Source organism: Phocoena sinus, chromosome 8, assembly GCF_008692025.1.
Source record: "Phocoena sinus isolate mPhoSin1 chromosome 8, mPhoSin1.pri, whole genome shotgun sequence".
NCBI classification, from domain to species: Eukaryota; Metazoa; Chordata; class Mammalia; order Artiodactyla; family Phocoenidae; genus Phocoena; species Phocoena sinus.
In genome coordinates this window covers 61,905,101-61,929,453 of record NC_045770.1, presented here as the reverse complement: position 1 = coordinate 61,929,453, position 24,353 = coordinate 61,905,101, and the positions used below count along the sequence as shown (strand labels likewise).

The following is a 24,353-nucleotide window of genomic DNA, read 5'->3' as shown; positions in this document are numbered from 1 at the left end:
TGCTTTTTTAAAATATTAGTTTTATTTATTTTTCTGTATTTTATATTTTATAAAGAAAATGTTTAAAATATAATTTGGCAGAGCTTAAAAGTAACAGAAGAGAAAAATAAAAATTATAGAATGAAGGTCACATTAAAAGAAGCAAAAAGAAGTCACAACTGCTAAAAATACACTTAGGAATATGTAGGATGAGTTAGAAAAATCCAGCAAAAGCAGAATGAGTTTTAAAAGATTAAAGAAAATTATGGATAAGGAATACAGACAAAAGAGATCGGACATAAGCATGTTGAAAAAAATAAGACAAATAGATAAGCAGAATCTAAAGATAGGAAACCCTACAGAAAAAGAGCACAATCGTCAGACTTAAATGGCATATGAGAAAAAATACTGATAAAGAAAATTCAACACAAGACAAATTATTGGGCCAAAGAAGAAATTCTAAGGACATTACAGGCAAAAAAAAAAAAAAAAATTTCTTTTTAACCAGTAAGGATATTGAAGGGGAAGAATCAGCTGGTTTCAGACTTTTCTACAGCTAGAGTCAATGCTCGCAGGGAATAGACTGCAGAACTCTGAGAGGATAACCAGAATATGATGAACACAACCAAGCTGCGATTCAAGTTCATAGAAAACTAAGACAGTTTCAGATATGCAAAAAATCTCTGGACTGGCCCCTCAAAATTAAATCAAAAAGATTACTGACTGTACCTCCCTCACCAACTCCTGGTCTACATTCCTTAGTGGGGCAGTGTGGTCACTAAATGTGGCTATCCCCTGAAATGCCTCATCTCTTTTTGGCCACCTCCTGGGTAATGATTAGGATGAAAGGGATAGAAGGTTCTATAAAAAACTATTTTGAAGTTTCAGGATTGTATCCTGACCATTCCTCGGCATGCTGCTTTTCTTTCCCTAACAGCAACTCCAGGTCACCCTGATCGGTACACCCTCCAGGTGGCAGGCCAGCCAAAAAGGGCCTTTGGGATTCAAACTTCATTCAGATCAGATACCTGGATTCTCTTGGGTTTTTTTGTTCTTGTTTGTTTGTTTGTTTGGCGGTATGTGGGCCTCTCACTGCTGCGGCCTCTCCCGTCGCGGAGCACAGGCTCTGGACGCGCAGGCTCAGCGGCCGTGGCTCACGGGCCCAGCCGCTCCGCGGCATGTGGGATCTTCCCGGACCGGGGCACGAACCCGCGTCCCCTGCATCGGCAGGCGGACTCTCAACCACTGCGCCCCCAGGGAAGCCCCTGGATTCTCTTTTGGATTGACAAGGCTCTAGGTCATGAGGATAATGGTCATTTGGTTGAGTACAATGCTGGACAACTCCCCTTACAAGCCAAGATGTGCAATACAATGGGTTTCTATAAATGCTGTAAAATTGCTTTTGTCCCTTTCCCACCTGAGTGCTCTGGACTGAAGGCCTCGGTGCCAGGGGCAGATGATTAGAGAAAAAGCGAAGTTATGGACACTGGGGTGGGACACACTGACTTCATGGCTGGGGGGAAGACTAGCAACACTAATACCTGGGGAAGGAGCACCTTAGAACCTGAGAGGTTCAGGGAGTGGGGACAACAGCCAAGGCTCTCTTTTCCACCCTAGATCCAACACGACTGCCTGGTAAAATAATTATGTGGTCCACTTGAGTCAAGCAGCAGCTGCGGCTGGCAACCTGACCCACTGCCCAGTTGTCATGCTGTCCACATGCTATGAGAATGGAAAATTTCACATAGACATGGCAGGCCCTGAGCTGTTCTGTTGTGCTTGAGGCCATCAATGGCAGATCCCAAATGTGGACCCCTCTCGTGTGTATAGACACAGTATGACTTTGTTTCAGTCTGACTGATACAAATTCATAAAATTCTCTTGATGCTGGGAACAGCTGTGGGTTATGTCACGTATGGCAAACAAAGCAGTTGTAACTACTCAGTGGCACTGCCCACCTGATATAACCAAATCAAGGTAATGGTGACCCAAATCAAATATAACAACAAACCCCACACTGGAGCGACCTGTGCACCTTCAGGTTATGTGTTTGCGTGTGGGGAAGTGTAGACCACTGAATGGCTCTTTAACGGGGAAGGGGTTGTTTTTGGCCCATCTTTGGCCTCCTTTATTTACTGCCAACAACACCAAGAGCAGCAGGTCATTCTAAATTCCCTTTCATGAGTTGTAATGGAAAACCAGACCCATTGTTCCTCCTGGTGTTACTCAGCTGCTGAGCCCAGGACCCTGGGGCATGGTTTAAACCAATACGACAATTTGGCCTCATCCTGTGCTTGGAGTCCTGTTGATAGTAGCCTTGATGAAATGGCACATGAGATAAACTGAACAAATTTAGTCCCAGCTTCTGTTGGTCAGACTAATCAGAGTGGCCAGTGGAGTGGCTTATCCACGTAAAAATTCACCAGAAGCGAAGACTGTATTGTGTCAGAAAAGTGTTGGATATTTTGGGGAGACATTTTTCCACGGGTATTTCACTCTCCCACATGTTGTACTGACAAAAATGCAAGGCCCTGACAATACTTTACCTGGCTGTTTCCTAGGATGTGTGTGCAGTGAGCAACCTTGAGGGATGGAGAAATGTCTCCCTCCAGGACAAAGGGCAGGCTTGCTCTCTGCTTGCTATAAAATGGTGAGTTCCCCAAACTCAGTGTTCCTCTCCTGGAATGCAACCCACTGCATGTGGAGGCATCCATCCAAGTCTTCCACATCGACCCTGTGGGACCTGGGGCACTCAGGAAACTGACACAAACATGCCCAATGCTTATGGGGCTATACTCTGAGTAATGAAGTCCTCTGTCTCTGATAGGATTCTACATCTCCTGCCAGCATCCATTCAACAGTAATAGGCTAACTTATTAGGTTACAAGCAGAATAAAATTAAAATTTAGACCCCAAGGTTACATCATAATTGTGAAAAATACATATATAAATTGACAATGGAAACATAGAAAAGCAGCACTTTCTTGGAAGAGCCAGGAAGACGTATCATAGTGTCTAGGCTTCCCACATGTAGAGCAAAATTCTTGACCCAGAGGTCAATAATTCATGCTGTATAAGTAAAAATGTACTAGCCAATATCAATCAGTTCAAGATTTAAAAAGAAAATAAAAATCTAAACAATACATCATTGAACATAAAAAGTACTCAGAACATAGGATGAGATTTTATTAGATTGCAAGCTCCTTGAGACCATAGACAGCATTTTTCCAGATAGAAAATGATTAGTAAAACCTTTGATTTAATAAGAAAAATTAATTCAAGGACAGATGGAATATCTAAGGATGACAGAACATGGAAGACCTAAATTAAGTGCTATTTACTTAATACATACCCTTTCCAAAGTACTAAGGGGGACACAAAGAAATGTGAAATATGGCTTCTATACTAATAACATGTAATATACTGATCCGTATATATGAAATTCAGATTCTCATTTCTGAGAATAACTTACCTTCTAGCCCCATTTATTTTTCATCGTCTCTCCATATGCTAAATTTCTGCTAGCTGTATAAGCCACCAAATAGGTATCATTTTCCTAATGGAAAACTGAACTCACCCAAGCCTCTGAATATTGCAGTTTGGATGTCTCAAAGCCTCAAACAGAATTCTTACTCCATCATCCTGCAGGTCATTGTTCCCAAGGTCCAGGCTCTTCAGGTTTGGGTTGTTCAAAATAGCAGAAGACAGATCCAGACAACATGCACTAATGAGAACACAGCCCATCAATCTGTGAGAAACAAAAAAGAGAGGTGAGATCTTCAGCTGTGAGGTCTTATTAGTTTATTCTTTGGAGAGATGCCCAGGTATTTGAGCCTTTTCTCTGAGCCTTTTCTATCTATAACCTAGGGTGCACATAGGAAGGTCTAACACTACTAGTAAAAACAGATGAGATTTCTTAATGAGCAGGAAAAAAGCCAGCAGGTAAAACTGCCTTCTCTCACAAATAGGTTGTTTTCTAGTAAGCTTCCCAGATCAAGGGTATAAACACTTATTTCTATCAATACCAAAAAAAAATGGATATAACTTTCCCGAGGAACTCACAGATCTCTATGCCTTCAGTTGCTAATATATTTTTGAGATAAAAATTCTGTCCAGTAATCTAAAAGTCATATTTCTGAAGAAGAAAGAAGCTACATACAAAAAGGTATTTCCTTCAAGTCCTTTGTAGGGCATTCAAGAGCATTCACAATCTGGCCTTGTGTTATCTTTCCATACTTTGTTCCCACCCTATTTTCCAACCATACACTTCCATTTTTCCCCCAAATATATCACATCTATCTGCATTCCCCCCTTCTTCTCTCTTCTTTCCTTCTGCTTAGAATATCTGCACATAACAAAATCCTCTTTATCTTTCAAGACTAAAGTAACTCAGTGTCTTCTGTCCCATTCCTTGCTCCTTGGGACTTCTGCCATATCCTTTTAACAACATATGGAACCTATATATAGTTGGCTTTATATTTATTTCCCTGCCGTCTGCACTTTGTGAGTTACCTGAGGACAAGAGCATAACCTCAGAGATAACCTTTAGCCCCCTCAGCATCTAGCTCATATTTGTTGTAAATATGGCTTGAGAGAAGTGGCACCCTGAGAGGCTGTGAGAGTAGCTAAGGAAGTACAAATTGGTCTGTGTGTTTACAGCAATGCTAAGGAGGAAAAGTAGGCTAAGCAAACATCTTGTGTGCATAGGTCACTTAGAAATTATATCTCTGTAGCTGAAATGAAGGCACTGGATTTATTTTTTTAATCTTTTTTTTAAATACACAGCGTGATCTTTTATTTATTTATTTATTCGGCTGCTCCGGGTCTCAGCTGTAGCATGCGGAATCTTCCATCTTTATTGCAGCATGCAGGATGTTTAGTTGCAGCATGTGGGATCTTTAGCTGTGGCAAGCAAACTCTTAGTTGCAGCATGCATGTGGGATCTAGTTCCCTGACCAGGGGTTGAACCCGGGCCCCCTGCACTGGGAGCGTGGAGCCCTAGCCACTGGACTACCTGGGAAGTCCCAAGGCACTGGATTTAATGATAAACACCATGAAGTAAATAATAATTTACTTCATGAATAATAAGTAAAGTAAATAATAATTTACTTCATGAATAATAATCAAGGAAACCAGAGAATCACATTGTAACCCATATCATATACATTTTCCCAGAGGAAGTACAGGTGCTTATTGGATCCAAGAGTTCAATCACCTTAGTGTTTACAGATGTGACAATCAACTATTAAACTCATTTGGAAATTTGGTTATCATGAGTCAGTCCAGTCAGGCCAAACACTTCTGGGTATACCATGGATCATCAGTTTATCATTCTAGAAAAACAATGTTGGGCTTAGACCCTTAATGACTCACCCACGCTACTAGTCCCATGGGAGGCCCTAGTGGGAAAGTGAGATTTCCAAGCGACACTTCTATCTTGCTTCACTCGAGCCACAATATTTACCTAATGAAATATTAAAGATCATGCAGCCATTAAAAGAATCAGATAATTGTATGTAAGCATTTAAATGTGTTTCTGAAATACTATCATGTGAAAAGGAAACCTCAAAGTCATGTCTACACAGTAATCACAATTACATATACACATATCATGCACATGTATGTCTACCCACTCCCAGAGCAAGGGAGAACATAATAGGAATAAAAATGGTTGCTGTTTAAGAATGACTGGATGGTTGGATATTTTTAAAAATTTCATTCCCAGTTTCTTTCAAAGTTGACCTAATTATAAACCTGAGTTTAAGAAAGAAAAACTAGTAGAGCACAGTTTCGGCTTCATGGATGTAAGGTAGAAGACACACAGTAGACTCCCTGGAGCACAACCAAGGAAAAAATGAAATGGCTACCGTTCTGCCTGATGTCTCTGGTCCTCCCTACCTGAGGGAATGAGGGAAGTTGACTGTAATTACTGTGGTAATTGTTTTAGAAAAATCTGACGAATAGATTTCCCCAGCTTGTCTCAGGCAGAATGAGAGAGAGGGAATCAGCTGTGTATTCTTTTCTCTGACAAATAACTCTGCTCCCAGCCTTTCTTTCCGCACCTCCCCTGCCCTCACAGTACATAAAGCTACACAAAAGTAAGGTCACAGAACACCTACTCCAGGTCTTGGAGACTGCAGCTTGGATGCCGAAAGACATCACACAGTAGCTTTACTCCATCATCCTGTAGGCAGTTTGACCCCAGATCCAGATGCGTCAGGCTCTTGTTGCGTAGGAGGGAGCTTGAGAGAGATTCACTGCTGGGTGAAGTGAAATGGCAATGCCTCAGCCTGTGGGAAGGACAGTGTAAGGAGAGATGGAATCATTGCTCTACTGCCTAGAGATTTATATCTTTGAAGAGATTTCATGTTACAATCCCATATTTACTTGACAGCACGCCATGTCAAATGAAATGCCCTCTTCCCCCATTGCCTCTTTGGCTGGCTCACTTGGGATCCTTAGGTTTGCGCCAAACTGGGCTACAAACTGGATTCTTGTTCTTCAGAATCTGTCTTACTATAAATAATATGTTAACTTCCTTACACTGTATATAAATATAGTATCCTACTGCAGAAGTAGCTCTATGGAGCACAGGAGCAGGCAAATGGAGTAGAATGACAGTAACCATAATTAACTAAGGACTTTTCGTACATAAGAAAAGTGGCATTTCCAATCAGAAGGGAAAAGATACATTATGCCATAAATGATTTGGGGACAACAGATCTAATATACAGGGGAAAGTAAGTTTAAGCCTTATAACAAAATAAATTTGGAATAATTTAAAATTTACATGTTAAAAATTACATCATAAAGAATATGCAAAGGATGACATAAGTGGGTTTTCTTTTTAAAAAAGGTATTTCCAATTATGAAAAAACTCCTAGAAGTCTTGAGGAGTCATAATTTGACTACACAAAAGTTGTAAACATCTATATCCTAAAATGACCATAAAGAAAGTTAGAAATACAGCAACGTGCTAGGTAAGTTGTTTACGATATATAAAAAATAATAGTAACAATGTATATGTGATACTAATACCATAACATATATAACAGAAAACATCCAGGAGAAAACTGAGCCTTATGAAGAGGCAATTCCTTGAATACTAGAGGCCAAAAACATTCGAAAAGATATTCAACATCAAATCATTTTTAGAGTTATTTTCAACTATCTAATTAATATTGATAAAGAAGCTTATAGATACAAAGTGAAGATATTAGAAATGTAAGCCCCTAAACCGCTGAGGGAATGTACACAATCTATCTGGAGGCAGTTTAACCATATCCGACAAAATAAAAAACTCTGACTCGTCAATTCCATGTCTAGGAAGTTACGTAACAGCAACGAACAGTATAATCACACCATGATCCAGCCATACCACGTAACGCATTCAATGGTTTTTGTTTCATCATATTGATATATATTTACCTGTTTGGAGCCCAGAATACAGAGTTGGATGGGTGGACTTTAGTCCTAAATCCATCATTTTCTTGTAAGCATTATGAAAGCTGCATAACCTTTCTAAGCCTCACATTCCTTACCTGTTCAGTGAGGCACTTAGAACTCAGGTGGCCAATCTGACACCAATAGGTACTTCTGTTCAGGTTAAACAAATTTTGCGCAGGGCCCAGCACAAAGTCAGGACAAAATAAATGGCGACTATTAATATCATCATCCTCATCATTATCATTAAAGATTCTGGGGAAAAAGCAAGGGACATAATAGGTCCATAATATTTTCCCAGTTTAAATATATTTCAAAATGTGTATTATATTGGAAGGATGACAACTAGCAGACACTCACACAAGGCTCTGTAGAGTGCACTCTGGATGTTTCAAGGCATCACTCATAAGCTTTACTCCGCTATCTCCCAAGACACTGTCCACCAAGCATAAACGTGTCAGCCTTTTATTGCTGATGAGAGCCAAAGAGAGATCCTCACAACCAGCTACCGTGAGCCCACAGCTTTCTAAGCTGAAGGAGAAAGACAGACGGGGAGGGATCGGTCAATTCCCAAAGTGCATCCTTCTCTTCTCCTTCACAGGGAAGTTAGCTGGTACTCACAACCCCTACATCTGTACTATAGAAGCAACCTCATCAAACCTACTTAAATCATGAATTCCATTGCAGCTATGGACAGGGTATGATGAAACAAAACATAAGAGGAGAGAGGATAAGCCTCAAAAACAATGAAAATAAGATGTCAATCATAAAGAGATGTCTACAAGTCAAGTGAAAGAGGAAGGGAGGTAGAAAAAGAAAAGGAGGAGGTCTTGCAGGATTGATGAAGGAGCCAATTAATGTCAGGACCCAAGCAGTTCCCCATTCAGGTCAGAATTAAGCTACGCAACACTGAACAAAATGAATCTATAGAAAATAGTACAGAAAGACTCACGATAATCTCTCTAGGTTACACTTTGGATGCATTAAGGCCTCGCACAACATCTTCACTCTGTCATCCAAGAGATTATTAGCTGATGGATTCAGAGATAACAAGCTTTGGCTTCTGATGAGAACCTTAGAGATATTTCGGCAACAAACCATAGTTAGGTCGCAGGGTTGATTCCAAGCTGGAAAACAATACAGAAAAAAAGAAATGACCACTCCTCAGAGAATAATGATAACCCCCACTCACCCAGCCAGAGGGCGTGGTTTCCCAGTCTTTGGGATTTGTTCTGAAAATCCAGCTTCCCTACACAGAATGAGAATGATTTAACTAAAGCACAGGGCTCTGATAGAGAGTTAGGGAGGGGAGGGGAGGAAGCTTGTCTCTTCCATCCCCACCTCCCCAGTTCCCCCACGAAATATGTATGCAAGCATTTAAAAATATCTTCAAATTATAATCTTTTTTTAATCTGGGAGAAATTTCCTTTAACTACAACTTGGAAGAAGGTGGACTGGAGGATGGCTGTATCCTTGCATTCTTTGACTTCTGAAACAGAATAGAGGTGGGCAGGAAATCAGACGTAAAAGCTGTGGCAACCACAAAACTGTCTGCCAAGAGCTCATTTCTTCATGGGAGCCAACCTATGTTTTCTGAGGAACCCTGTCCTTAACAGTGAAAACAAGAAGTAAATCAGAAATAAAATAAAATGTTTCTAAAAATAAAGTAAAAGAGGAAGGGAAACAGAAGAAGAAAATAAGAAGTACATGTAGAGCCCCTATTTTCAGAGACTCATACTTAGAGACGACTTGGGCTTTGACCATGGCTGGGACTAATATCAGCTATTTGAAAGAAGAGTCAGGCAGGAGCATTCCTGGAACTTGGAATTGTTCCATTTACTCCCATTAATCAAGGACTTATCAACTTGAGTCCCTTGAGAATTGGTTCTCTACGTCAAAATCAGGGTATAGAGAGGTAGGAACAGGAGAAACTCCCTCCTCAGTCCAGAATTAGACCTCAGTGGATGACCTAGAACATGGCTCAAGGCTGAAAACCTTACCTTGCTTTGAAAAGTTGTTATGGACTGAACTGTTCCCCAAATTTGTATGTTGAAGGCCTACCCCCAGCCCCCAGTATTTAGAGACAGGGCCTCTAAGGAGGTAGTTAAGGTTAATGAGGTTGTAAGAGTGGACCCCTAATCCAATAGGACTGATGTCCTCATAAGGGGAGGAAGAGACACCAGGAGTGAGCACACGCACAAAAAGGCCATGTGAGGACACAATGAGAAGGTAGCCATCTACAAGCCAGGGAGAGAGGCCTCACCAGAAACCAACCATGCCAGCACCCTGATCTTGACCTTCCAGCTTCCAGAACTGTGAGAAATAAATTTATATTGTTTAAGTCGGTGCTATTCTGGGTATTCTGTTACGGGAGACTGAGCAGATTAATACAAAAGGGTTTATATCAGCAGCCAGGTAGGCAACTAGGGAAACAAGGGAAATCTTATAAACTATGTTTGGATAGAGCTCTTCTAGACAGAAAAGAGACTCCAATATTATGGGACCTGTAGATAAAATATTAAAGCTTAACAGAAAGAAAACATTACACTAAGGGACAGAAAATAAGCACATGTATAAAACCCAGAAAACTAGGAAACAGAAGAAAGTGCTTAGAAACGCTTCCTTTACATTTTAAATGTATAGGAAGACTCTGTGAAACAAGAATACCACATCAAAAGTGAAGCTCAGGGGAATTCCCTAGAGGTCAACTGGTTAGGACTCCACGCTTCCACCGCAAGGGGCACAGGTTCAATCCCTGGTTGGGGAACTAAGATCCTGCATGCCTCAAAAAAAAAAAAAAAGTCAAAACAAAACAAACAATAGAGAACTGAAATCTGAATGTGAAGAAATGAAAAGCAAAATCAATATAAATAAATATGCGAAACTCCCCAAGAAGGAAGGGGGAAAAAGATTTAGAGGACAAAAAATAAGTAAGAGTTATATAGGAACAGAGCTACAACTAATGACTATTAGATGCTCTTAAAAAAGAGAGACAGAGACAGCACGTGCAACAGAGTGAGCCCTGACGTCATTTAAAAAAACCAATTTAAAGAAATCATTTCTGAGGGGAATAAAGAAAGGTTTCCCACAGATCAAAAGTAATAAAATGTAAAAGTAATTTAAAAAAATCCTGAGAACACTAGTGAGAAAGTCTGGGAAGGTGGGAGGGAGTTAAGGGGTTGAAGTGTCAGGTTATCCTTAGACTTCTCTTTAGAACACTAGAAAAAAGTAATGTAACAAAGTCAAAGTGTGAAGAACACAGTGGAGGCCTAAGACCAAGACACACGTCATTCATCTGTGAAGACAGTCAAAGGACATAAAGGAAGTCACAAAATGTATCATTCACACACATTGCATGAAAACGTTAGTTTAAAATTGTACCACCCAATCATGCAATGAATCAAAACTAAGATTTTATACAGTGGGAAAGGTGAGTTTAAGAAAACAAAACCAAAAACTAGCAGTATACACTGATTAAAAATTAAGTGTACAGAATTGAGTCTAAATAATTGTATTCATGTGTTGCCATGATAAAAAGTCAGAAAAGTTTCGAAAGAGTTCAAAGGGTAAAATATTTAGCCCCTGTAATCCTAGATTAAACGAACATACTGGAAATTGTATGATCGAGGTATACTAAATGTACTGCCTTACATAAGGGTATTTTAAATGCTCTAATCCTTTTGAATTTGATCAAGATATATTTGGTGGGGGGAACCCTGAAGAGTAATAACTAATAATCATCAATTAAAAACAGGCACTATAACTTGCAAATGTTCCAACATACCTGGACACAAAACAAAAATGAAACAAAATGTAGCTCATTTGTGAATCAAGAAATAGAAGTGGTACTGAAAACATTAAAAAATGCTTCTAACTGGAGATATAAACAGTACATGCCCCCGAATCCCTTTGTTCATAATCTATTTTGCTCTTATCCTTTCCATATTATAAGTTTGAGCTTCTCAAACTCTCTTCTTTTCTTCGTGCCAATTAATAGAACTTCAGCTATGGACCTCCTAATGCTTTATGAATGAAATCTCAGCCTCATGAAAAGAAAATGTTCCCTCTTTCCCTTGCATCTGCAAAGAAAAGCAGATGGTATTACAAGTCAGAAAATATTTTGTAAGAACATTTTTGCTGTGTTTTATTTTATCATAACAAAGGAATCTTACAAGATACCTGGACCTTAGAAATTGTTGCTATGTCTTGTGAAAACAACCCTTAAGTGCTTTTAAGTCTGTAATTTTGATTGTCTTATATAAAAATGTGTCTCTCTTGCAATATTCAAATTGATATTTTGGAATTCCTACATGTTACAAATATTGAAAGAATTTTGTTAAAGCAGAAATAAAGATCATCAGTACTCTCCTCTCACATGCATTAAGGTAATAAAAAATATATATAATTCTTCCTTTCCTAGAGTTTGAAGGTCCAGTCTCATTTATATTAATACGTAACATCAATCACCAGTGACTCAGTCAAAAGGGAAGATGAAAGCTGAGGTTTGTGGCTCCATACTTATCCCTAAATATGAACCAGCGAAACGGAGGAGATACATTAACTTACTTTTGGGTCCTATTGGAGAACCAGCCCTATAATCTCTTAATATTGCTACTAAAACGAGGCCCTGGGCTGAACATTTCCAAAGCCCCTTCAAAGTAAGCACATTATAATGATTATTTTTTTGTTGTTCTTATTGATTGATTTTATTGTTCTTATTATATTCAGAACAGCTGTCTGAATATATTTTTCTTTTCTAAAAATGCCTGCTGCTTAATTTTCAGGTTGCCCAAGAACTTCTTGTTGTTGAGTGTGAGATTATTTTTCTGATATGAACTAGACATTGAGATATGGCAGAATGGAGTTGTTGCTAAAGCAGTATGGTTGCAGAAGTTATGTGTTCCCCACATATGGGCCGAATGCACCACAGGTGCCAGAGGAATGGTGCTCACAAGAGAAAGAGCTTTTACATTAGTAAGACAGGCTTCATGGGCCTGTTCTAAAGCAAGGTAAATCATTAGATAAATCAATGTGGTCTAAAATTTGAGACCTAAAATGGCTATGGGACTTCTCCCTGATTTTACTAAAGTGAGAAATAAAAATGCACACGTTTTCTTAGATCACATAAGGCTTTGCATTTCTTTAACAATAAGTCTAAACTAAAGAATTTCCTAAATCTCTTACAGTTCCCTTATAGGTCAAATAATCATTACTTATGTTAATATTTATTGTTTGTTTTTTTAAAAACATCTTTAATGGAGTATAATTGCTTTACAATGATGTGTTAGTTTCTGCTTTATAATTATGTTAATATTTAAAAGAATATAAATATAAATCTGGGTGTATAATTTAAATGAGTTAAATAACTAACATCTTTATAAATTAGGATCTTATAAATCTTGGAATGAGACAATATTACAAACACTATATTATCTGGGTCAAGCTTGAGATATAATACTGTTTTGCTAAATTCTTGGTTACTAACAGTGGCTATACTCTCCTTAATGTTAACTTGAATATATTTTCTAAACTTACTGATTTTGGAAACTTGGAATAATGTAATATTTTAAAAATTAGTAATTTGGGGCTTCCCTGGTGGCACAGTGGTTGAGAGTCCACCTGCCGATGCAGGGGACACGGGTTCGTGCCCCGGTCCAGGAAGATCCCACATGCCGCTGAGCGGCTGGGCCCGTGAGCCATGGCCACTGAGCCTGCGCATCCGGAGCCTGCGCTCCGCAACGGGAGAGGCCACAACAGCGAGAGGCCCGTGCATCGCAAAAAAAAAAAAAAATTAGTAATTTGTGTTTATCTAAAGACATCTAAAGAAATTAAACTTCAAAGAGAGAAAATAAATTACATTCTTACAACAATCTGTTACCATTTTTTCTTCATACTATTCAAATTAAAATAGCAAAATCAATGTATTGTCTTATATCCCATGTTATTTACGTTTAAAAAGTTAGGGCTTAAACATTTAAACTAGGGGTCCCCAACCCCTGGGCCATGGACTGGTACTGGTCCGTGGCCTGTTAGGAACCAGGATGCAGAGCAGGAGGTGCGCGGCAGGTGGGCAAGCGAGCGAAGCTTCAGCTATATTTACAGCCGCTCCCCGTCGCTCGTATTACCGCCTGAGCTCCGCCTCCTGTCAGATCAGCTGCGGCATTAGATTCTCATAGGAGCGCAAACCCTACTGTGAACTGCGCATGCGAGGGATCTAGGTTTCAAGCTCCTTATGAGAATCTAATGTTTGATGATCTGAGGTGTGGCAACCCTGAGGTAGGGCAACCCGTACCAGCAGAAATTTACCTATGTTTTTTACCTATTTTTTTTACAAGCTGTGAGTTTTGTCGTCACCAATAAGGACGACTCAGGGAGCTTCACTTTTCTCAGCAAACTACTCATGAGGAAGGACACGGGGTGTACCTGGGTCCAGTCTGTACACAGCACACACTCAGTTTCCTCAAAGGCGAAGTTCAGTTCATCAAAACGATCAGTAATAAAAAGGTGACTACTCGGCTGGGACAGAATCCTTTCCATGGGGCCTTCTGTGCGGGGCCAGTCCTTTGATATCATTTGAGCAAAGCTTCTCTCTCTCAACTGGCTCATTTCTCTTGCATTGAGATAAAAAACATAGGTAAATTTCTGCTGGTGGGGGCTTCCCTGTGCCCAGTCTAACATTACCATTCTCACCAAGGTTGTCTTCACAACTCCAGCAGCCCCCTGAAGGATCACGGTCTGTGGCTGCTCACCTGTTCTGACATCCTCATCAAACAAACGTTCCAACAGTTCTCGGCCTTCCTGAGCAATTTCATGGCAGAAGTTTTCAGATTCTCCAAGCAAATGGTTCTTATCTAACATGATGCAAAATTTTTCCCTTATTTGAACTCTGTATTCTGCTCCGCCACCTAAATCAGTTAGAAGGGAGCCAGAAGATACACATGATCAGAATTAATTCTATGATTTTCAATCTTGAGAATATTGCACTTAGAGTAGGACCAAGAAGTGATACATGCTGAAATCAAAGTACAGCTGGTTTAAATGAGAAAAGAATGTAAATAAAACAAAAATATTCTTGTAGGTTTAAAACCCACATTATAAACTGAAAAAACAGAACCCACAATGCAGAAATTAATGATGGAAAATAAAAATTAGATTCGTTCCAGAAATACTTTTTTTCTTCCCTGTACTTCTATTCTACAGAGAAAAAAGAGGATGTATGTGGAGAACAGAGCCATCATCCAGATAAAAGGAGAACACAGGCAACAATTAACAATAATACCCAGATAGGAACTGAACACAGATCTGAATCTACAGATCAAAATCATCCACTTTATACAGATAAACCATGAGTGGACATGAACAGTTGCAGACATTCTCCCCAAGGAGAAAGACGGCTAAGCCCCACATCGAGCTTCCCACCCTTGGGGTCCTGCACTGGGAAGATGAGCCCACAGAACGTTTGGCTTCGAAGGCAGCAGGGCTTACTTTCAGGAGAGCCACAGGGCTGTAGGAAACACGACTCTGCTCTTAAATGGCACATACAAAATCTCACATGTTGAGACCCAGAGTAAAAGCAGTAATTTGAAAGGAGCTCAGGTAAGACCTAGTATCTGATCTTGGAAAGCCTCCCAGAGAGGCAGGAGGCAACTGGGACTCACCCATGGGACACAGACACTGGTGGCAGCTGTTTGGGGAGTTCCTTCTACCACGAGGACACTGGTGCTGCCAAGAGCCATTTTGGAGTCCCTCCCCTAGCTCATTAGCACCAGGACCCAGCCCTGCCCACCAGCTGGTTGGCACCAGTCCTGGGGCACCCCAGATCAAGCAGCAACCACATAGGGACACAGCTTCACCCACCAGCAAGCCGATAGAAGCCGTAGGCCCCCCTGAGTATCCCAGCTGGCCCAGGACCCATCCCCCAGACCCCCACCAGTGGGAAGACACCAGTCCCTAGACCCTGCCTACCAGCGGGTGGACACACCAGCTCCAAGATATCTTAGGCCCCTCAGCCAGCATCCCTGGTATCCAGCCTCAACCACCAGTGGGCCAGCACTGGCCCCAGAACCTGCCCTCATCTACCAGCTCTAGGACCCCCAGGCCACAGCCAGCCACCCCAAACCTGGCTCTGCCCATTAGTGGGTCAATACTAGCCCTGGAACCCCTCAGAGCTCCACAGCCAGTCACCTCTGGACCTGGCTCCACCCAGGGGTGCCAGGACAGACTGGTCCAGTCCTGGCACCCCTGTACTCCCAAAGCCAGCCACCTTGTGATCCGGCCCCGCTGACCAACAGGTCAGCCCAGACTGTGCAGCCAGTCACACCACGCCCCAACCCCACCCAATAGCAGGTCATCACCAGCTCTGGGAACCCTGGGCCTGCAGCCGGCCACCCATGGCCCAGCCCCACTCACCAGCGGGACAGCACCAGGACAGGGACCCCCCCAGGCCATGCAGCCAGCTGCTCCAGGACCAGCTCCACCAGCAGCCAGCAGCCTCTGCACTAGGCAGGACCTAGCAACCAGGCCAGGGGCCAGCCGTGCCTACCTGTGTGTCCACAGTAGGCATGTGGCCTGTTGTAGCCCTGCCACAACAGAAGGGCCCATGCAGCCCAGACAGGAGTCACCACTAGAGCATATAACTCTGTAGACCAGAGGGAAGTGTGCTACTGGGCCTCAGGTCAGCTCCTAAATAAGGCCACTTCCCCAAGATTAGGACTGACCTACCTAATACATAGAAACAGACACAGAAACAACTACAAGAAAAAAACTAAAAAACACATACACATGGAGGCTAAACAATATGCTACTAAACAACTAATGGGTCAATGAAGAAGTCAAAGGGGAAATAAAAAAATACCTAGAGACAAACGAAAATGAAACCACGATGATCTAAAACCTATGGGATGCAGCAAAAGCAGTTCTAAGAGGGAAGTTTCTAGCAATACAGTCTTAACTCAGGAAATAAGAAAAATCACAAATAAACAACCTAACCTCACACCTAAAGCAACTAGAGAAAGAAGAACAAACAAAACCCAAAGTTAGTAGAAGGAAAGAAATCATAAAGATCAGAGCAGAAATAAATGAAATAGAAACAAAGAAAACAACAGCAAAGATCAATGAAACTAAAAGCTGGTTCTTTGAAAAGATAAATAGAATTGATAAACTTTTAGCCAGACTCATCAAAAAAAAACAGGGAGAGGGCTCAAATCAATAAAATTAGAAATGAAAAAGGAGAAGTTAACAATGGACACTGCAGAAATACAAAGAATAAGAGACTACCACGAGCAACTATATGCCAATAAAATGGACAATCTGGAAGAAATGGACAAATTCTTAGAAAGGTACAATCTCCCAAGACTGAACCAGGAATAAATAGAAAATATGAACAGACCAATTGCAAGTACTGAAATTGAAACTGTGATAAAAAACTCCCAACAAACAGAAGTTTAGGACCAGATAGCTTCATAGGAGAATTCTATCAAACATTTAGAAAAGAGTTAACACCTATCCTTCTGAAATTATTCCAAAAAATTGCAGAGGAAGGAATACTCCCAAACTCATTCTATGAGGCCACAATCACCCTCTTACCAAACCCAGACGAAGATATCACAAAAAAAGAGAATTACAGGCCAATATCACTGATGAACACAGACACAAAAATCCTCAACAAAACACTAGCAATCCAAATTCAACAATACATTAAAAGGATCATACACCATGATCAAGTGGGATTTATCCCCAAGGAGAGTTCAGTACCTGCAAATCAATCAATGTGATTCACCACATTAACAAATTAAATAATAAAAATCATACGATCACTTCAATAGATGCCGAAAAAGCTTCTGACAAAATTCACATCCATTTAGGATAAAAACTCTCCAGAAAGTGGAGGTGACCGTACTACCCAAGGCAACCTACGGATTCAATGCAATCCCAATCAAAATACCAAGGGCATTTTTCACTGAACCAGAACAATCTAAAATTTGTATGGAAACACAAATGACCCCAAATAGCAAAAACAATCTTGAAAAAGAAAAACAAAGCTGGAGGTATCACAATCCCTGACTTAAGACTATACTACAGTAATCAAAACAGTATGGTACTAACACAGAAACAGACACAGAACAATGGAACAGAAAAGAGAGCCCAGAAATGAACCCATACTTATATGGTCAATTAATCTACAACAAAGGAAATATGAATATATAATTGAGAAAAGAGAGCCTATTCAATAAATTGTGTTGGGAAAAGTAGACAGCTGACATGCAAAAGACTACTTTGTCACACCATATACAAAAATAAACTCAAAATGGATTAAAGACTTAAATGCAATGCAAGCAACCTAAGTGTCCATCGACAAAGGAATGGATAAAGAAGGTGTGGTACATATATACAATGGAATATTACTCAGCCATAAAAAAGAATGAAACAATGTCATTTGCAGCAACATGGATGGACCTAGAGATTGCCATACTGAGTGAAGTAAGTCAGACACAGAAAAACAAATATTATATGATATCGCTTATATGTGGAATCTAAAAAAATGGTACAGATGAACTTATTTATAAAACAGAAATAGAGTCACAGATGTAGAAAACAAACTCATGGTTACCAGGGGGGAAAGGGTGGGGGAGGATTAAATTGGAAGATTGGGATTGACATATACACACTACTGTATATAAAATAGAAAACTAATAAGGACCTACTGTAGAGCACAGGGAACTCAACCTATATGGGAAAAGAATCTAAAACAGAGTGGATATATGTATATGTATAACTGAATCACTTTGCTGTACAATAGAAACACAACATTTTAAATCAACTATACTCCAATAAAAATTTTTTTAAAAAGACTTAAGTGTTAAGACCTAAAACCATAAAACTTCTGGAAGAAAACATAGGCAGTGTGCTCTTTGACACTGGTCTTAGCAATATTATTTTGGATATGCCTCCTCAGACAAGGGAAATGAAAGCACAAGTAAACAAATAGGACTACATCGAACTAAAAAGCTTTTTTTTTAAAAAAGGTTTTGCATTTGAGGGTATTATGCTAAGAGAAATAAGTCACACAGAGAAAGATATAATATCACTTATATGTGGAATCTAAAAAAATGCAACGAACTAATGAATATAACAAAAAAGAAGCAGACTGACAGATATAGAGAACAAACTAATGGTTACCAGTTGGGGGGGAGGGGCACTATAGGGGTATGGGATTAAGAGGTAAAAACTATTACATACAAAATAAGCTACAAGGATATATTGTACAACACGGGGAATACAGCCAATATTTTATAATAACAATAAATGGACTTTTAAAAATTATGATTCTTATATTGTACACCTGTGACATATAATATTGTACATCAACTATACTTCAATAAATAAATAAATAAATAAAAAGCTTTTGCACGGTGAGACTATCAACAAAACAAAAAGGCCATCTACTGAATGGGAGAAGATATTTGCAAATACTATATCCATTAATGTGTTAATATCCAAACTATACAAAGAGCTCATACAACACAACATTAAAAAAAAGTCCTGGTGGCACAGTGGTTAAGAATCCGCCTGCCAATTCAGGGGACATGGGCTCGAGCCCTGGTCCGGGAAGATCCCACATGCCGTGGAGCAACTAAGCCCGTGCACCGCAACTACTGAGCCTGTGCTCTAGAGCCCACGAGCCACAACTACTGAGCCCGAGTGCCACAAGTACTGAAGCCTGCGCGCCTAGAGCCCATGCTCTGCAACAAGAGAAGCCACCTAATGAGAAGCCCGTGCACTGCGACGAAGAGTAGCCCCTCTCGCCACAACTAGAGAAAAGCCCATGTGCAGCAACAAAGACCTGATGCAGCAAAATAAATAAATTTATTAAAAAAAAAACCCTATTGAAAAATGGGCAGAGGACCTGAATAGACATTTTTTCAAAGATGACTTCAGATGGGCAACAGCACATGAAAAGATTCTCAACATCATTAATCATCAGAAAAATACAAATCAAAATCACAATAAGATATCACCCCCACATCTGTCACAATGGCTATTATCAAAAAGACAACAAATGATAGGTGTTGGCGAGGATACGGAGAAAATGGAACCCTCAGGCACTGCTGGTGGGAATGTAAGTTGGTACAGCCAGTATGGAAAACAGTAAGAAGGTTCCTCAAAAAATTGAAAACAGAACTACCATACGATACAGTAATTCTACTCCTGGGTATTTAGCCAAAGAAAATGAAAACACTAATTCAAAAAGATATATGCACCCTTATGTTTACTGTAGCATTATTTACAATAGCCAAGATATGGAAGCAACCTAAGTGCCCTTCAACAGATGAACAGATAAAGAAACTGTGGTATATATACACAATGGAATATTAGCCATAAAAAGGAATGATATCTTGCCATTTGTGACAACATGGGTGGACCTAGAGGGTGTTATGCTAAGTGAAGTAAGTCAGACAGAGAAAGACAAATACTGTACAAGTTCACTTATATGTGGAATCTAAAAAACAAATGAAAAAATATAATGAAACAGAAACAGAGTCATAGATATGGAGAAAAACAGGTGGTTGCCAGAGGGGTGGGAGATGGGAGGAATTTAGAAATAGGTGAGGGAGAGGTACAAACTAAAAAAGAAAAAGAAAGAAAGAAATGAGCATTGAAGCATAGCCTGAAGAATATTTTAAAGAAAAGAAAAGAAATTCCCAAGTGTCCAAGTAGAATGAAAATATAGTTACATCTTTTCCTAGTTCAGTCTGATTCCTTCTTTAGAGCTCAATTTAAATGTCACTATCTCTGGGAAGACTTCTCTGAACTCCAAAGACAGATAGTTCTCTCTTTTGTACATTCTCAGAACACAGTATATTTTCCATTCACAGCACATATCTCAAGCTGGAATTACTTTAGTTTTTAAAGCATATAATTCTTTTCTTTGTTCTACTAGGGCATTCAGTGCAAACATCTAACAAAGTTCATATCCCACTGAATTATGCTTAGTTCTCCCCCAGGGGAAGGTATGGTATTAGAAGTCAGACACTCTTTCTTTTTATGATATAATATCATACAGTGCTGTACTTTTAAAAAATTGGGATTATTAAGGATGATCTTTACTATCTTCATTATACTTTTATCTATCTTCCAAATTTTCCAAAGTAAATTATGGAGGTAGAACCTTGGCTTCCTAAATTTATGGTCAGTTATACCACAAAAATAAGCTTCCTTATATTGTATCAGAAATTAAGGTCCAAGCAGGAACTTGTCTTCAAAATCATTTAATACAATAATAAATTTTTATTTATTAGTGCTTAGAATAAAATAGGTTCTCAATTATTTCTTGAATGAAATAATGTAGCCCATTAGAAAGCAGCATAGCTGAGCTAAGCTGGTCCAGTTTTCTTTGTATTATAATTCATTTATATAACCTAGAATTCAGCCATATAGAATTCAAAACAAAGTAGGGGGACTGGAAATGGTATTGAACTAAGACTGAGAAAACCTGGTCCTAGAAATAACATTTTACTCAGACTAGTTGTCACCATCCTGGAACTCAATTACAGCATCATTACTTTTTTAAAAAAATTTAATTTAATTAATTTATTTTTTACACAGCAGGTTCTTATTAGTTATCTATTTTATACACATCAGTGTATACATGTCAATCCCAATAGCCCAATTCATCATACCACCACCACCACCCCCTGCCACTTTCCCCCCTTGGTGTCCATATGTCTGTTCTCTACATCTGTGTCTCTATTTCTGCCTTGCAAACCGGTTCATCTGTGCCATTTTTCTAGATTCCACATATATGTGTTAATATACGATATTTGTTTTTCTCTTTCTGACTTACTTCACTCTGTACGATAGTCTCTAGATCCATCCACGTCTTTACAAATGACCCAATTTTGTTCCTTTTTATGGCTGAGTAATATTCCATTGTATATATGTACCACATCTTCTTTATCCATTCGTCTGTTGATGGGCATTTAGGTTGCTTCCATGACCTGGCTATTGTTAATAGTGCTGCAATGAACACTGGGGTGCGTGTGTCTTTTTGAATTATGGTTTTCTCTGGGTGTATGCCCAGCAGTGGGATTGCTCTGTCATATGGTAATTTTATTTTTAGTTTGTTAAGGAACCTCCATACTGTTCTCCATAGTGGCTGTATCAATTTACACTCCCACCAACAGTGCAAGAGGGTTCCCTTTTCTCCACACCCTCTCCAGCATTTGTTGTTTGTAGATTTTCTGATGATGCCCATTCTAACTGGTATGAGGTAATACCTCACTGTAGTTTTGATTTGCATTAATTTAATCTGATTTGATTTGCTCTAATAATTAATGATGCTGAGCAGCTTTTCACGTGCTTCTTGGCCATCTGTATGTCTTCTTTGGAGAAATGTCTATTTAGGTATTCTGCCCATTTTTTGATTGGGTTGTTTGTTTTTTTAATATCGAGCTGCATGAGCTGCTTATATAAAGATTTTTCTTTTGATGTGGACCATTTTTAAAGTCTTTACTGAATTTGTTACAATATTGCTTCTGTGTTATGTTTTGTTTTTTTTGTCCCCAAGGCATGTGGGATCTTAGCTCCCCGACCAGCGATCAGACCCATACCTGCTGTATTGGAAGGCAAAGTCTTAGGGACTACCAGGGAAGTCCCTACAGCATCATTTCTAATGGAAGAGAGGAGACGCAAAAAGCCAAATACTGCTAGCTCAGGGACTCTTCAGTCTATAAAACAAGATATCAAGATACCTTTGTTCATCACACTGTCAATTTTTGACTGGCCATTTCCAAATACTGCTCTTTTGAGGCTCTGAATTAACATGGTTCTGTTTCTGACTTTGTCCAGAGAGCCAGTTTTGTCAACTCTTTTTGAACAATAATCACAGAACAGGTAGGATATTGCAAGAAGTTAACAAGGGTTGAACAAAGGTCCCCTGGGAGATAACTTTCCCCCCATGATGCTTCAAAAGCACAAACCTCCCAAATCTGACAAAAAGCCCATCTACTTACCCAGCACTGCTTCCTGATCACCTTGTACCTCTCTGGCCCCAGTGTCCTCTGGTGTCAGTCTGGGCTGTCCCTGCAACAGGTTCCAAAAGGATCGTGAGATTTACCAAAAACAAGGAGAATTTGGTGATGGCCAGAACAGGGGCCAGAATTTTCCTCAGTGTCCAATTCTATGATCATCTGGGTTTAAGAAACTAGAGCCAACAAAGCCTCAGACTCCACCAGCTCAGCTGAGGGTGAAGTGATGTGGTGTGAACAACACTGAAGCATGATACCTCTTGCCACGCTTCCCACCCTGTAACTCTAAGGCAAGTAGTCTAGTCTAAGCCTAAGTTTCTTCGACTGTACTGACCTCACAAGGATATGGTGAGGCTCAAAAGAAATAATGGGGTTTCCCTGGTGGCGCAGTGGTTGAGAGTCCGCCTGCCGATGCAGGGGACACGGGTTCGTGCCCCAGTCTGGGAAGATCCCACATGCCGCGGAGCGGCTGCTCCTGTGAGCCATGGCTGCTGGGCCTGCGCGTCCGGAGCCTGTGCTCTGCAACGGGAGAGGCCACAACAGTGAGAGGCCCGCGTACTTCAAAAAAAAAAAAAAGAAAGAATGGATATACATTTTGGAGCTCTAAAGCCTTGTATACGAATAAGGAATTTTAGATGTCTACAGAATTTCACACTGGGAATGACTAAAACTACTGTTTTGCCTCATGTCCCTTAATAATTTTTTGCCCATTCCTCATATTTCAGCAAAGATTCAAGGTCATATTTGAGTGTCCTCAAAATTTAGGCCAACCTATGACTTTATTTGTAGTTTAGGCAAAGGGGCACTAGATGGGGCAATTCTTTTCACTCAATTCCTTTAATCATTCTAATTGGTACAAGATGGATGAATTACCCCCAATTAAGGAGCCAGGCTGAATAACAGTACTCAGAACCCTCCAGCCTGTTTAGTGTTCCTCAAACGATCCAACGTACTTGAGCACCATGGAGCCTGTGTCCCACAGAATGGTTTAATCCCCAAGTCCCTCTCATAGAACCAATGGGCTCCAGGAACCACTTCCTTCTTTCCACCCGTAGAAGTGTGTCCAGCATCACTCACAGTTGATCTCTGCGTTTGCTCTCTCACACAGATCCTTCAGGTTCATCTTGCCAAAGATTTTGAGAGCCACCCCCCAGGCCTGCTCTCCTGGATGGTACTTGCTCATCAAGTTAGCCAAATCCTCCCGCTTGGCCTTCTTCACTTCAGACCAGGGTATCCTGCAGGATCCAGGTTCCGTGGTCTCATTCCTTAGGAGTGACTTGAATCTATTTAATTCCTCTTTGTTTAGCTCCTCCAAATACAGTAGCAGCCCCAAATCAGAAAAGAAGGAGGAAGATGACAAATCTGTCATCTTGTCCAGGGATCAGTATTCAAGCTTCAGTGGGGAAAAGATAATCAAAAGAATGTGGAATAAATGGGGCCTATGGAAAAGTAAGTTTAGAAAATGAAATACCTCTAAAAACATATGTTAATTCAACAAACCTGTATTGAAGCCTACTGTATCAGGCTCAGTACTGACTTCCTGTCCACTGTAATACATTTTCTATCATAAAAACATTCTTCTAATATAGACCAATCTATGATTCTTCCACCTTCCCAAGAGTTACTCCCAGTCCCACACTTATGAGCTGTAAGAAATAAAGAAAGGCAATTCATCTCTCATTACTCTTCTGCAAAGCAAGGATATCAGAACCAATCTCAGAGGACTGTGGTATGGATTAAATAAGGGAGAGTTCCTATATCAACTGGCTCAGAACAGGCCCCTACTAAGTATTGGCAAATTTCTTCATTCTCTCTCTCCCCCACCAACACCCAACATACATCTCAGCCTATAAAACGTTGTTATTGTACCCCCATCATTACTCTTGAAGCTCATGTGTCACCATT

At 40.1% G+C, this 24,353-nt stretch overlaps 1 protein-coding gene across 1 annotated transcript; it reads right to left on the bottom strand.

Moving 5' to 3' along the window:
- Positions 1-319: 319 nt before the first annotated feature.
- NLRP14 (NLR family pyrin domain containing 14) lies at positions 320-23,817 on the bottom strand. The gene is given in 9 exon segments (XM_032641162.1): positions 320-335; positions 3,557-3,727; positions 6,099-6,269; positions 7,783-7,953; positions 8,375-8,549; positions 14,172-14,327; positions 22,434-22,489; positions 22,491-22,503; positions 23,526-23,817. Coding segments are annotated over 9 exon segments (1,221 nt in total).
- Between the last annotated feature and the right edge of the window lie 536 nt (positions 23,818-24,353).